This window comes from Phlebotomus argentipes, unplaced genomic scaffold (assembly GCF_947086385.1).
Source record: "Phlebotomus argentipes unplaced genomic scaffold, Phlebotomus argentipes genome assembly scaffold_18, whole genome shotgun sequence".
Lineage (NCBI taxonomy): Eukaryota > Metazoa > Arthropoda > Insecta > Diptera > Psychodidae > Phlebotomus > Phlebotomus argentipes.
In genome coordinates this window covers 11945096-11959455 of record NW_026776177.1, presented here as the reverse complement: position 1 = coordinate 11959455, position 14360 = coordinate 11945096, and the positions used below count along the sequence as shown (strand labels likewise).

Below are 14360 nucleotides of genomic sequence, written 5' to 3'. Positions count from 1 at the left end.
TGCTTTAAAATAGTGAATTCACCCACCGAAAATCTGACTTTTAGTTTCCCAAGACACCATGAGGTTCTGGGGAGCATTCAAATAATTCGTTAGTACACAATCAATAAGTTTAGTCAGCACATAAAATTTACATGTTTTCAATAGAAAACTGAAAATTGGTTAAACTAGAGAGATAATCTGAGGAATTTCCGTCGAATTTGATAATGGTTCCATTTAAATCGCCACGTTTTAGGTTGCAAAATCCGTGTTATTTTTATCAGTGGACTCTGAAAGAGGCAGGAAAATCGATTCAGCGAGCGATTTTCAGTCTCACTCACTTGGCGTCGCTGTGGTGCACGCGGGTGTCAAAAGACAGCGCGCGGTCGCAAAACCCCTAGTATTAGGCAATATATCAGTGGTGTGCAGGGTGTTTTCAAAGCACAGGCCATCGTCCACGCCCGCACCTGTGCCCAGGTAGAATGACCGAGAACAGCGTGCTCCTGAGCCTGAAGCAGCGCTACATGTGGGGTGGAGCGCCCATCCCGGCCACGCAGTGCGACGCCGCTAACAGTGCCCTGGAATTGCTCCGCCTCAATATCCAGGAACCCTTCAGCAGGGAGGTCCTGGGCATTGTGGCCAAGTTCCGAGAGAAATACTTTCTGCCGGCGATGAAGAACATCAAGGAGAACCTGGGCGAGAACTCAATCACTGATGAACAGGTGGGTTGACTTGTATTTACCATTCGGACTGCCCAAGTAATTGCACACGTTTTGTCACAGATTCACAGGGTTTGCGTGGCTCTGTTGGCGGGAGCGAAGGACTTTCTGGAGGCCATGTGGACGGACGACGATGAAGGCAGTCAAGGAGAGTCATCGAGTGGCAAGGCATTGCCCCGGAAGCGAAAGGAACCGGACAATGACTCTCCAACACCATCAAAGCGCCCAAATCTCCTCCCTGACACTCCGCAAATGTCCGCATCGCGATCCCAGAAACTCCCAAAACCTGACACAGGATTCGTTCTGGAATCACAAGCTTGCAAGGTGTTCGATAGAGAGAAAATTCTGACCAAACATCCCGAATTGTCTCACTACCAGCCAGACTTCCAAGACAGGGAGTATTTAGTTACCCAGAAGATCATCCCTAGCAAGAGTTGCCCAGCCACACTTCTTCTCCACGACGAGTTGCTGAAACTCGCCGAGACTCGCACAGAATACAGGAGTTTCGTCAAGACGTCAGACCTGCAGCTTTTCCGCCTGCCTGAGTTCATCCTCAAAAAGATGATTCCGGCAGTGTCGGATGCGACCAAGAAGCCTAAGAGTTCCCTCAGCTCCTCCCATGCCACCCTGTCCGCCCTCCTGGCGAAACAGACGGATCCACCGGCCGAGGATACGTAAAGACATTTGGCATCCGCTTTGCTTGAGCTTCTGCTGATTTGAGGATCTTAGTCCCATCCCGTTTCAAGGTTTCACGGCCCGCTGAATAGACTCGCTACGAATTTGAACTCTTCCCATCACTTTGGATTCCAATTAATCGAGTGGATCAATGTAATGTTACTTATATTATAGATCTTAAGATAGTCAAAGGAATTTAGAGAAAGTCGAGAGAGAGAAAGAGATTATATGTGAGAAAATAGAGGTTTCCGGATAGTAGAATAAATAAAATATTACCAATATAATAATGGAGAATATGTGTTATTCATCTCCGTTTTATCACTTCATAAGCTGAGCCAAGTTGAAAAAGCCGAAAAGTATATTTTCCCATGGCCGCGCTTGGCCTCCTCGGCCTGCAGCTCTAACAGCGTCTATGTCTCTCGGCGGCTCCACTTGAAGACAATAGAAGCCCGCAGCTGGCGAGGAGTGCAGGAGGAGGAACTGGGAGGCCCGCGGAGAGTGCCTGAGACCGCAATTGATGGGGTCAATTGGGCTCCAGCTCCGGCGCTGCGGCCTCACTCGCGCCTCGATCACGAAGCGATGGTGCTAAATGGCGAGAAGACTCTCATTAGCCACCGTGTTTGTCCATCTAATTCTCGTGGCGGAGCCACAAAAAAGCGCCAGATTCCCGGGGGCCAGAAAGACGCAGAAAATGATCGTCTATTTCAATGCCTAATCTCGTGATCTTCAGCCCCGCAGACACTTAAGCCGCAACTCCTTATCAGCCGTAACTACTTTGTCACCCGCCATGCGATTGACTGAATGAATGACGAGTGATCTACAAAAATTCAGACATGAGATTTCCTTTGTCTGGTGCCATTGAAGCGATTCTGTTTCTGCGCTAGTTCCATTAACATTTACGATTGCAATTTGTACTGAAGAATGGCGAATGATTTTAGCGAAAGGAGTAAAATTTAATTTCATGAATCCCGACTGAGGAAAATCTGCCTGCGGAGTTTGATGACTGAATCTTTGGTGGCGCTCCGAATTTCCTCTCCCGCCACCTCGACTCTCAGGTTTGCCGTTGGAGTGCCGTAATTTCTGTACAAAGCATGATTCTCCAAGTGCGCTGTGAGTGCTGGCGGGGGCCGGGGAGCCCTGGGCCTCGGTGTTGGTGGCGCTCTCTTTCTCTGTCGCTCACCAATACGCGGAAGAGACGCGAATCGCGACAAGACAGTCTCTGTATTCGATTGAGATTCAGCGAGACTGAGACAACCGAATGTCGCTGCCCGGGAGTCGAAGAGAGACAGCTCATGCTCAGAAAGCCGCCAAGGCAGAGATTCCCAAATCTTGGGAGCAAATCTGCGGTCTAGCGGCTGTGTTAAGGTAGTCCTAGAGGCAACTTTTTGGGATTTAACCATCGGACAGCGAGTAAGACAGGCAGAGAAGATTTGTGTAGTGGGGAAAGGAAGGAAAATGTAGGAAAAACCCGGTGTTGAAGTTTGAGAAGCGCTGCCATGTAGAATCTAAACAAAATGTTCAGCAACGACGAGCGTCAAGCGCGGATTGCAATTGAGCTAGTAGAGTAGATAGACGACGTCAGTTCAGTAACGTTTTGGTAGTTGTCTTGAGTACTTATGGAATAATTTAGTGTTTAGAGGAAAGGAGAGACTAACAACGCTGCTCGTGTGGATGGAGATCGTCCCTGGTCACCTACTTCCGGTTCCATCGGAAAATGTTATGCATATATAGTTGTTAGGTGCTCGCACTAGCTTGTGTAGTGTTGTTGTGTTGTTGTGCTCCAGTGCCTGAAGGAGGGGAGCCAAGCAGGGTCCAGGACCCGCACGCCAATCGCCGGACCGCCGGAGAGCCCAGAGAGTTTGATCAATTGAGCGCTCGCAGATTGTACAATCAGAAATCAATTACATAATCCACCCCGAGTCGCTGAGCGAAAGCGCAGTGTCGCGAGAGAGCGCAGAGAAAGGGTCCTCCCGGAGGCAGGAGCCCGGTCCGACCCCAGCAGTTACATAAGGGTCCTCTCTGGGTCACAAGGAGTCCCCGGGAGTGAGCGAGACGCCCCAGCCTGAGCAAGACGCGGAGAATGTGGTGCAGTGGCGCGAAGGACAAGTCCGTGTCTCTGTGAGCGTGGTCCTTGCACTCCAGCCGCCGTCCCTGTCCAACGACCAAGCGCCGCCATCGAGCCGTCTCACTCCCGCTCACCCACGTGCGCGTGTGTTCGTGGCGCCCCAGCCGGAAGGAGCGGGTGGTGTGAAAAATAAGCGGAAGAGAGAGGGATAAATAGTGCTGGAAAATTCGGGCTGATATATTGAATTTTCCGCGCTCGAGATATCGATTTGGACAACATGATGGAGGGTCACCCGGAATTGAATCCCTCAGCCACGGCTGGATTACCTGCTGAAGTACCCAATGATCCAGGGTGAGTCCCAAGCAATACTTAGCCCACCCACTGTAATCCCGCGCCGAGGGGCCGAGAGCTTACCTTGCGCTTAGGCTCGGCAATGCCTCGAAGTGTGCGTTCTTGTCCCCTCGGCGTGACAAGGAAGAGAAACTTTGAGCGACTTTCAATCGATAATTGCAGCCCACGTCTTCCGACGTCCCTCCATGTCCTCTTACAGTGTGGGAGAGGGATTAAAAATGCACATAATCACCCGTTCACACTTATGAGAAGCTGGGATTTTGTGGACCAATGTGAAACTACTCTTCAGAGGAATTTTTGCATTTTGCGAGAGCTTTTTTGAAAAATTTGAGATAATCAAGGTCGGACAATTACAACTCAAGTTACCAATTAAATATCTCATTTTATTGCTGTTCTCCTTAGGACCTGAGTTCCGCTTTACTTAGATTTTCGATTTTCCGACATTATTTTCCCGTTTGACCGCAGAAGACAGCTTTGCTTTCCCCTTCTCTGTGATGCACACTCGCAATATTGCAGTATTACAGTATCTACTCATCCTTAATCTTCGGCAAATGGCAACTTTGCCGATTGAGTCTTGGAAATTGACACTGTAATTAATGATAGCTGCATTCTCAACTTCTTGGGTAATTTTTCTCTTTCGTTGTTAACTCTCTAATGGTAATTGATGAGCTGTTTTGTCGCTGCAGCAATTTTTTCCAGCCAATTTCACTTACTATGCTTTTTATGGATTATATTTTCAAATCAATTTTCACATAGAGATGTTAGAATATTTGCTGAGTACATCATCGATCTCTGGTCATTTGCAATTCAGTCTGAGTTCAGTAAGGTTTAATTTGAATCTTTGATCTTCTTACTAAAAAGGTTCCCCATGCAAATGTGTGCTCTCATGTGACTATACTTTACTCTTGACACACATTGTCACTCTCAATTGATTTTCTGAATAGATTCCTGGAAGAGAACATTGAGGAAAAAGGCAGTGATTAAGTATTAATATAATCGATATATTGGAACTTTTTCTCACTATTCTCGCAAGCTATTTTCGACGACACACTCCAATGATTGTTATTTTTGTCCATTTCAGTGTCATTCACTGAATAGAGAGAGATATTGAGGAGAATTTTTGCAGAGGGAATCACTTATCTTTCTTAGTAACAGTTTTTGAACTAAGGTCGTTTGCGCTTGACTAAATTCAGCTGGCTGGCTGAGATTGAGTCCACAAGCGATTTGCGATGCCGAAAGCGAGGAACCGCCTTGAAAATCCATTCGGCGCAGACCCCAAAATTCACGCGATTTGTTTGCTTTCTCTGCGAAAGTCTGGCTGATTGTTTTGATGCAGCTCTCGGGGAAGCTTTGTGAGAGCTTTTTCATCCTTTTCTTTGACGGCAAGTTTGTCTGGTGGAGCAAAAGTTTTCCAAAGGCCCAATTTTGAGAATGGAAGAGGCGTTTGGAAATGCGCATGTTTGAGCAGTTTCACTGTCATATGCAATTTTAATAATACACCAAGAGAGCGACGACGACGAATTACATAATCAGCATCCTGTGCAGCGATGCTCTAAATCTTGATGAAATTTTTCACAATGCTGATTCTTGTCATATCGCAGCTCTAGATAAGAGACTTTGTTATAAGACGTTCCAGCTGGGGGGCCGCCTTTGCATAAGAACGCGAAGCGCTGACGATTGAGAAAATGAGGCGAGAGCAATTGAGAAATAGAACATTATGGCTTGAGTCTCTCTCTTGAGGTCATCCGAAAGTTCACCGCAATTTCAACTCGCTCGATCTTCGACGCATGAAACTTACACAGAAGCTATGAAAATGTTGAGCCCAATTGATTCGATGATGATTTTTCTTTACGTAATGCCCGCCATGTTTCTGCAATTGTCGCAAGTGATGCAAAGTAGGAAGAATTGCATTATTTCCGCCAAAAAATCCACCTTGTTCCCATTTCGAGGTGCGTTTAATATAAAAAGACACAAAACACAATTGATCAAAATTGATCTCATTTAGCGCTTTTTCCCCTTGAGGAGACTTTTAGCAAAAAGATCTGCATTTGTTATGGATTTTTGACGAATTTCAGTATATCTCGTGAATTTTTGCTCTGCGGTTGCGAGTTCATTCAACTGTGATTGTGGCACTTTTTCATGATCAATTTCATGTTACTCAATTTTCAGTCCGCATTGCGTGATTTTTCGGAATGCTCTTATTGACAGTAATTTCGTCTCACTGTCCTTTGTCAATTTTTTTTCTCTACAATACAGTTCCACAATCACACAACTTTCCCAGTTGGAGGATCCGTGCAAATCCAAGTCAGACAGACATGGACTCTTGAATGGGGAGCCACAAGAGATGCCGCGCACATTTTCCATCATTCCCGCTCCGGTGCGTTGTTTTGTTCCCATCTCACACACTCCAATTAAACTGAGCGTCTCTCTTTGATTTCAAATGCAAGAGAAAATGAGGCACTATTGAAAAAAGTGCAGCTCATAAAAAGTGGGAGAATATGAGATGTGGCGCAATCGAAGTATCTCCTATTCGGTGCACTGTTGTATTAATGAGAGCACTGAGACAATGGCTCTTTGTCGTTCTTTTGCCTTTCTTCGCTCACTCCGCTGCACTTTCGCACCTTTCTTCCAACGGCGAGACACAAATCGACCACCGGGACTAGATCGCTTAACACTCAGCTTACCGCGGATTTGAGTAATCCAGAAACTAAGACTTCGTTGGCTTTATCACCTGATATCATATCTGAAACATAGTTTATCAATTTCGACACTCCTTATTTCAGACATGAGTTTCCAGTATTTTTTTTTGTATATTTGATATAAAGTAATATTCATACAGTTTACTATTCAATTAATCGTATCTGAGAAATTGATTTCAATTGTTTGTTCCTATCCTTTAATCCTCAATTCACTACATGTAGATTATTATACGCAATTAATCATTGTCTTGCCATTAAATTCTATGTCTTCTCTTACTTCATAATTTAGTATATGATTTATAAAAGAACGACGAAACACAATTTTATTGTATCAAAATACTTCAATGTTGCAATTAATTAATTAATTCGTAAGAACACAATTTACAAACTTTCTATCGTTGTTACACAAAAGCATTAGTAAAAAATTCCAGATATGCTAATAGGTGATGAACTTTGCAACAATGTTTGACAGATTTGCAGTGACTTTGATCGCTGTTTTGCATTGGAGATGACTTATTGACGTGTGCGGGCAAAAAACAGTTCTCTGGCAGGCAGAGTGTTAAGACCGAGACGAGGAAAGACCGAAGATGCATTGCACATTGCTCTTAGATCATTCACATCTTGAATATCGCTTATTTTTGTCATTCACCGCTCTTACATAATGGCAAAATGCATGGCAGAATTGGAGAAGTGGGAAATTCCCGGAAAATCCTAAGAGATGATCAGAATTTTGTGCTGAATGAAGGCATATTTAGTATATGAAAGTCCATATTTATTCATCATGTTGAATCGAGGCACGGAGAAAAATGCGTTAATATTTAAAATCAATATTTTACCGCCTGTCTTCCCATTCTTTTGGGGCCGTTGTTAATGATAGAGAAGGTGAAAATCACGACGCTAAAATAGATCCAAAAATAGAAGAAGAAATGACTGAAAATAAGTTTTCCACTTCATACGAATGGAAAGGAGGGGAACTTCTTGAATATTTAACTTGACGGATTTTCCGATGAAAATTACACCAAATGTTTCTCTTCAATTTTTGCTACACAGTTAGGCGAAAGTGTGTATATTAATTATAGTGAATAATATGTTTATTTCTATTAGACGATTCAATGTGATCTTTGAAACGTCCTCTCGCTTCCAGCATTGAACTGAATTTGCTAATTGAAGCAAATTTTCATGTGAGACTCATGATTTTCTTTAGCTCATGGAGCAATTTCTCAATCAACTCGAATATGTGTCAATTTTGCCTTAACTACACCCTTCCAATTTCTGCATCATTCAACATGATTTCGCGCTTGTTTTTCTGTATACTCGCATACGTGCACTTCTGTTTTGACTCACACGCCGCACTTTGGGGGATAATTTCATTAGTGTTTGGCATTTTTATTCACACATTTCTGCCCCGCCATGACGAAACACTCGCCCGGCATTATGTAAGGCGCGCACCCGCGAAAAAAGATCACCATCCAGAGTGACTAAAATGTTGACATGTGTGTGATAAATTGCTAGCGCTTCATTAGCTCTTCGACAGCCTCCAAAAGAGCGCGCGTCAGGCTCGCAAGATTTGTCTTATCGCACTTGTGCATGCTCTGCCACCCAAAATTCCCTCCCCTTTTCCTGAGGCCTGAAAACCGGCTTTGGCCCAAATTAAATCTCCCTTTTTCTGTGCCAACGCATATAGAATGAGGAAAAAAAATATCACGGTGGAAATTGCAAATCAATTTCATGCCATTCTCTTCTTTTGACACCGCGCGCGCAATTCTGCACAAGAGACTTGAAAACAAGCTTGAAAACCCTTTCAGAGGCGTTGTGCAATTGCGATGTTGCGCGGGTAAAAAGCATCGAATTCTCTAATTAAAATAGATGAAATGAGATCGAAATCGCATCCTCTCACCAATTATCTCGGGCCATTGTGATCTTGCGAGCATTGCAGAAATTGATCAATGCAGTCGTTTTGCAATTGCTTGCGATTTTTCCCAAGACTTGCGGGATTGAGACGAGAATAGATTGGCTTTTGGAGATTTTTGCACACATTTCAGCATCATTGTCACACGAGATTTGGCGTCGTAGTCTCACTTTTGCGGGATGTCAGTGCATTTGCTCACTTTCTGGGCATATTCAGAGCGATATTAGACTTCCAAAAACCGTTGTTCAAACGAAACACTGCGGAGAAAACAAAGAATTTCTTATCTGAAACTGATACGTAGTTCAGTCTTCATTGAGAAAGACGTGCTAAATGATTTCCATGACTCACGATTGACCGTGAATTGGCAGGAATATCTTCCAATTTATTCTGCGCACCACAAGTAATCGTGTTGTTTGCCTCTTAGACCGTCACTCTCGGAGAGCGTCAATGACGGGTGAGAAGATTCCCTTAAAAATCCCAAACTCCGAGGCATCATTTACTTCTTTTTTGTGCCTGCCTTATCTTTGTGACGTGATTTGTGTGACTGAGGAGAAAAACCTCGGCGAAGAGTTCACTTGTCTCTCGATAGTGGGCACGACAAAAGGCACACAAAGGAGGAGAAATTATAGAATCTTATTTTTAGTGGTGGAAACGAAAGATTTTTCCTTAAGGCATCTTTCATCTCGTCACGAGACGCCCGTCGTTGGCAGAGTATTGATGATTGGCGGCCACGAGGAGGCCCGCAACATGCTGTATTAATTTGTTCTGATTTAACAGAGTGTATTTGACTTCAATTAAAGTCAGGCCTTTCTGCTTGTATCACTCCATTCACATCTATTAAGGCAAATAGGAATTAATTTATATAGTGCTGCTTCTGTTGCAACAACGTCACAATTTCACATGAATGAAGCCACTTGTTTATCAAATGCAAAATACATACTCTCGAGGGAACAAATAAAATGGCATACAAGAGTGGTTGGATATAATAAAAAGACCCAAGAGAAATATTCTCTGCACTGGTATTGCGAAGGTGCAAAAAATGCACTCTGTGAATCTCTCTTTATCACCTGCCTCGCTATGGTGACCTCATTTGATTACAAACGGCAACTCTGCACAGCAACTATTTCCATGTTGATTCTCGGCATTTTCCAATGAGAATCGCTCCTTTGTATTCTGCGATGTTTTTAATTCCTCACTTCAATCTTCATCAACATCAGCTGTGCGCTTTGTGTTTGTTGTGCTATTGGCAGAATTTACAATGTTTGAGACATCGAGAGCGTGTCTTTGAATGCACATTCATCTCTTTTCTGACGCTTTATCGAAGTTTTGAGTGTTTCCTTTTCCCTAAAGTTGCAATACAGATTTATCTTTGCTGCAATAAATTTCAAGGCAATTCAAGATTACCCTTTCACATCTGTTTCTCTGAATTCTTCATATTTCATGCATTCCAGCGTCTCAAGCGATGGTAATAAGAACTTATCATGATTGGAGGATTTTTTGCAAAATGGAATAAAGATGAAGTTTGCAAATACGATAGGGCAGGACATTCAAATGGGCGGAGCACGCAAGTGGGCGGGAATTCAGCAATATCATGCAGCATATGCGAAAATCCTCAATCAAAACGTTTAAAGCTAAGAGTTGTTAAGACAAAGCCATTACGTCAGTGCAATATTGTCGATCTCGCTAATGACTTTAAGTCACTGAAAAGCAACTGAGGTTGTGAGAAAATGCACTTTTCTCAGAGAATAATAAAGTGTCATGTCTAATGTGTTTGGCGAGTGATAAAAATCCACTATGAAATTTCATTCAGAAAAACTTTCCAGCTTAATGCATTCTGAATGTGATTGGCGGAAATGAAAATCAAATAACAATTTCCCGTGGAATAAATATTCATGTTGCGGTACTTGTATTGAGAATGGCAAAACTAGCATTTTAGGGATTTTCCGTGGTGAAATTTTACAGGCCAAACCATTAATATTATATGGGGAATTTTTGATGGGATTTATTGGCCATTCATGCTGGGGTGGCACGGTTAAAATTAATCGTCTACAAAATTCTTCATGGGTTTTTAAGTGTTGGACCCTTGGAATTCTCTCTCAGCCTTTTTCCACCTCACCTTTTGCCGGTCACCAGAGAGTTTTTCTTCTGAATTAAATTTTCTATTGGATTTCCCACACTCTGAACGGTCCGTACAATGTTCTTGACAATGTCACTAGATGTGGAGAAGTGGTTTCATGTCGCAAAAACTCATTATCCCTGGGAAAACAAGTCCCTCGGGAGTGATCCTTTTTTATCCTTTTCGTCCGACACAATCATTGGAATCGCCCAACTTCACATCTTCATGGGTGCTTCACAAGTGCAGGGAAATATTAAGAATTTATTGGACAAGCATTGAGCGCGTTTCTATTGATTTTTTACCTTCAAGAAAAGTTAATTTTTCAATCAATTTCTTCCCCTTCTATCACGCATCGCTTATCAGTAAATGAAAATTCCAATTATTTACCCATCGCGTGATGACACAAATTACGATTAGATTATCCCAAGGCACCAACGTGGCTTATCGTATACGTTTTTCTACCTCTATTTTTGGACTTTCTACTCCTTTTCTTTGCTCAGCACACACGCCGCTCAGAGTCGCAATATTTCTTCACATATGGAAAACCCAAATCTCCATTGTTTAATCCTTAAATTCCTCGACTTCCTCAAATTCCGTCTCAGAGGAATTTTTAAATATTTCTTTTGCCAAAAGGTCACCCAAACCCCGGGTCGATCCTTTGCCAAGGTAGTGCGAGTCTTAGGAAAATTCTTATCGCAATATCCGGGTTGATAATTGCAGCGTATTTGTCTCTATCAGTGGGCAAATGATTTATAGCGATATGAAGATTCACAAATTAGGAAATATGATAGTGACATATTGATGGAACTTGAGAGAGTGTCTAGTGATTGACAGATTCTCCGCAGAAACGTTAATTTCCTGGCTAAGATTGTCAAGAGGCAATTCCTCAAAATTTTGATGAATATTGCAATTACTAGTCTGGAATTTTGAGAAAGACCCAGTCTATAAATCTACAGTTCTACTCGGAGTTATCTTTATTTCCGAATTGCGCCCGTCAATGTGACAGCAATTCATCAGTAAAATCAAATTCATATCTTGGCCTCCTTATCTTCATGTCGAGGCAGCAATTTTACAACCGCACTGCTCACTGGGATGATCTCTGTAATCCAATTCTGTCCTTATTACCTCATTTGCGGTCCACCTGAGCCCGGAAAGTCGCATCCGGCTCTTCCCGGGCGCTGCAGCAGCGCGAGGATGCATCCGAGCTCGGGGTCAGGTGTGCATCCCACTTTTGAGACTGTGTGGGGGAGTCGGAAAACTCGTGTCATCTCACTCGCTGCATAGTGTGCTGCATATGTAGTGGTGGCTCTGACGTTCTTATGATCCAGGTTGTGTGAGTTTTGATTACATAACTGGAAAAACAGCGCACATCTACAGTAAAAGAGGCTGAATTGACAGAGAGAGAGACAACATTATGACATGCGCAGTGGAAAATTGTACTTCTGTCCTTGTTCTGCGTACACAACTGTGTGTGAGGTTTTGTATGGTTGTGTGCGTGAGGTTATGCGCGAAAGAGATGGCACAATGATGGAATTTTCGCGTCAGTCGCACTTGGAATTGTTACATAAGCAACATTGTAGCGCTCTCGGAGAAGGAAAATTTCTTTTCCTGCCATTTTCCAACCCCTCTTCTCACCTTCATGATGCATCCTGGCGCCTCTCTCGCTTCTTCACGCCACCCACAATTTTCCCCCCTTCCAACTCAGTTGGAGAATAGCGAGAATGAAGAAAAAAAAACGATGAAGTGAGTGAATTTATGCGATATTGGCGCCCAAATCTCGATAAGCACTCATGTTTGGACAATTTAGTCGTCGTGTTAACTCACGAGAGTCATGCAAGGCCCTCAAGAAAGTTCCTCGAGACACTCCACACGTAATAATTTTTATGACACTCGCATATGACGACAAACAATCACCAGTGACACTATTTCACTCTTTATCGTTCAAGTCGCTGTAAAAAGCGCCTTTCTTCTGCGTCTTACCCTCATTTTTCGCCGCGATGAAAACACACACGAAAAGCACTGTACATGAACCTCAAATGGTTATGTTTTTATAATACCATCGCGCGCAACATCTTCACGATGAGGCCAAAACCCTATGGATATGTTTTCTCTCTCAACACCTCGTCTTGATCATTTGCCAGAAACACATTGTTCGTTGTTGGAGGCTGTGGTGCATCCACAAGAACTTGCTGGTCGCTCAGCGAACAATACCCTCTTTAAATATTTAACTTTACAATAAGTCATGACAAGAGAGGGAGTCCCTAATCCAATAACTTTCCCATTCACTAAATCGGACTGCCTTAAATGGACTTTAGCAAATGGGGAGTTGAAGTGAATTCTAGGCATAAATTCGTTTGTTTTTCCTTGTAAAGTTAATATGTCATAATAGTGTGGGAAGTTTCGCATTTAAATAAGTAAATTTAATTTAAAGTCCATAAAAATGCTCTCAAGAGAGGCACGAAATCATTCTTTTGAACATCACGAAGACGATCACATACAAGAAGCTGAACTTTGTGAAGGGATGTTGCTTTGAAAAATCTGTTTATCTATTTACTGAACAGCAGGAATTCTGTCTCCTTGAGAGGAAATTTATTTGAAGTATAACAGAAAAATTCCCTCTTGTTGTTCAATCTCATTTCGTCCCTCCGGAGCTCATTTGCTATGAGTAAGGCTGTAAATAAATTAATTTAGCATATTTACCTGGGCCGCTTTTATCAATGTTTATTCAATACTATCACGCTAATCCGGGCAAAAATCGTCTTTTCCTCACACTGTCGCTGAATTTCTTAAAGACACTTTTAGGCAATATTATGTTTGAGTCAGAAATTCCAAAGAACAATTCATCACTGTCTTCATGAGGAGGCAAACATTGTCCTCATGGAAAGTATTTATTTGTGCAGTTTGAATTTACATCAAAATAAGGCAATACCGACAATATTTTTGAATCAATTGTCCGAAAATGTTGCTTGAAAATGGGTTAATGTTGGCTAAAGAACGCAATTTGCTCGTCTCTCGAGGTTCAACTGTGCTACAATTGGCGTTGAATAAATTAGGTATTTTTTATGGCAATTAAATAGAGGGAAATTTGCGAAAATTTGCCCACATGACAACATATTTTAGCAGTGGCAATAAACAGTGTTTCTCTATCTCTTTCAGAAAAATGTTTATTGGTGGTCTGAGTTGGCAAACAAGTCCAGGTAAGTTTTGGCACGATGTCCTGAGACAGTATAGCTCTCTCGAGGGGGCGATACACCGGGGAAATTGTGTACTCTTGGATTAGGATTACGAGGGCATTTCTATCTAATGGGAGTGGGATATAAAAGTCAGGTCATTGCTGAGTACATTTCTCAGTGGAATGACTCACCTCTGAGTGTGCTCACGGGGCAAAATTCTTATCTTGGCACTTTTTGGCGGGAAAATCTACAGTGACACATTGCCCTTTCGGATTTTATGCACCTCCATTGCCCATGTATCATTTGAATGGCAGAGAACGAAAGACGCGCTTAGGAAAAAGTGCAAAACTCGAGTTTTATCGCGAATGGAATACACACACAATGTATAGGAGAAAAAGGTTAATGCTAAGAGAAACCGACTGATGAAACCCTCCTATTTAGAATGTGGCATCAAATTGAAATTAAATGTGGTGTAATTGAAGAATGACATCAATTATAATCCACGCACGCGATATTTTCTCGTGCCTCTCATAACATTTCCCCTCGACTTCCCTCCAGAGTTCCATTCATTCTTCTATGTCGATTTGGCTTTGGCCTTTTTTTAATCGCCATTGTGTGCCGCATTTGCCGGGAAAAGGCGCAGGAAAATCCGCGAGATGCCCATTGAAAATTATGCT

The 14360-nt window shown here is 42.7% G+C and overlaps 2 protein-coding genes across 5 annotated transcripts in view; both read left to right on the top strand.

The window, feature by feature from the left end:
* Nucleotides 1-398: 398 nt before the first annotated feature.
* Nucleotides 399-1658, top strand: LOC132259961 (deoxynucleotidyltransferase terminal-interacting protein 1). The gene is made up of 2 exons (XM_059757829.1): nucleotides 399-698; nucleotides 759-1658. Exons 1-2 carry the CDS (start codon nucleotides 459-461, stop codon nucleotides 1371-1373), a joined length of 855 nt encoding a protein of 284 aa, XP_059613812.1. The 5' UTR covers nucleotides 399-458; the 3' UTR covers nucleotides 1374-1658.
* Nucleotides 1659-2841: 1183 nt separating this feature from the next.
* The window catches only part of LOC132260474 (RNA-binding protein Musashi homolog Rbp6), a 65490-nt gene continuing 53971 nt past the window's right edge, over nucleotides 2842-14360 (top strand). For 3 of the 4 annotated variants that reach the window (XM_059758603.1, XM_059758602.1, XM_059758601.1), the window contains exons 1-2: nucleotides 2842-3786; nucleotides 13667-13707. In XM_059758603.1, the coding sequence (XP_059614586.1) occupies nucleotides 3713-3786; nucleotides 13667-13707 (115 nt within the window). In that variant the 5' untranslated portion in view covers nucleotides 2842-3712. Of the gene's footprint in view, nucleotides 3787-11835; nucleotides 11840-13666; nucleotides 13708-14360 lie in introns of those variants that run through there. The other variant, XM_059758604.1, reaches the window with a different exon arrangement.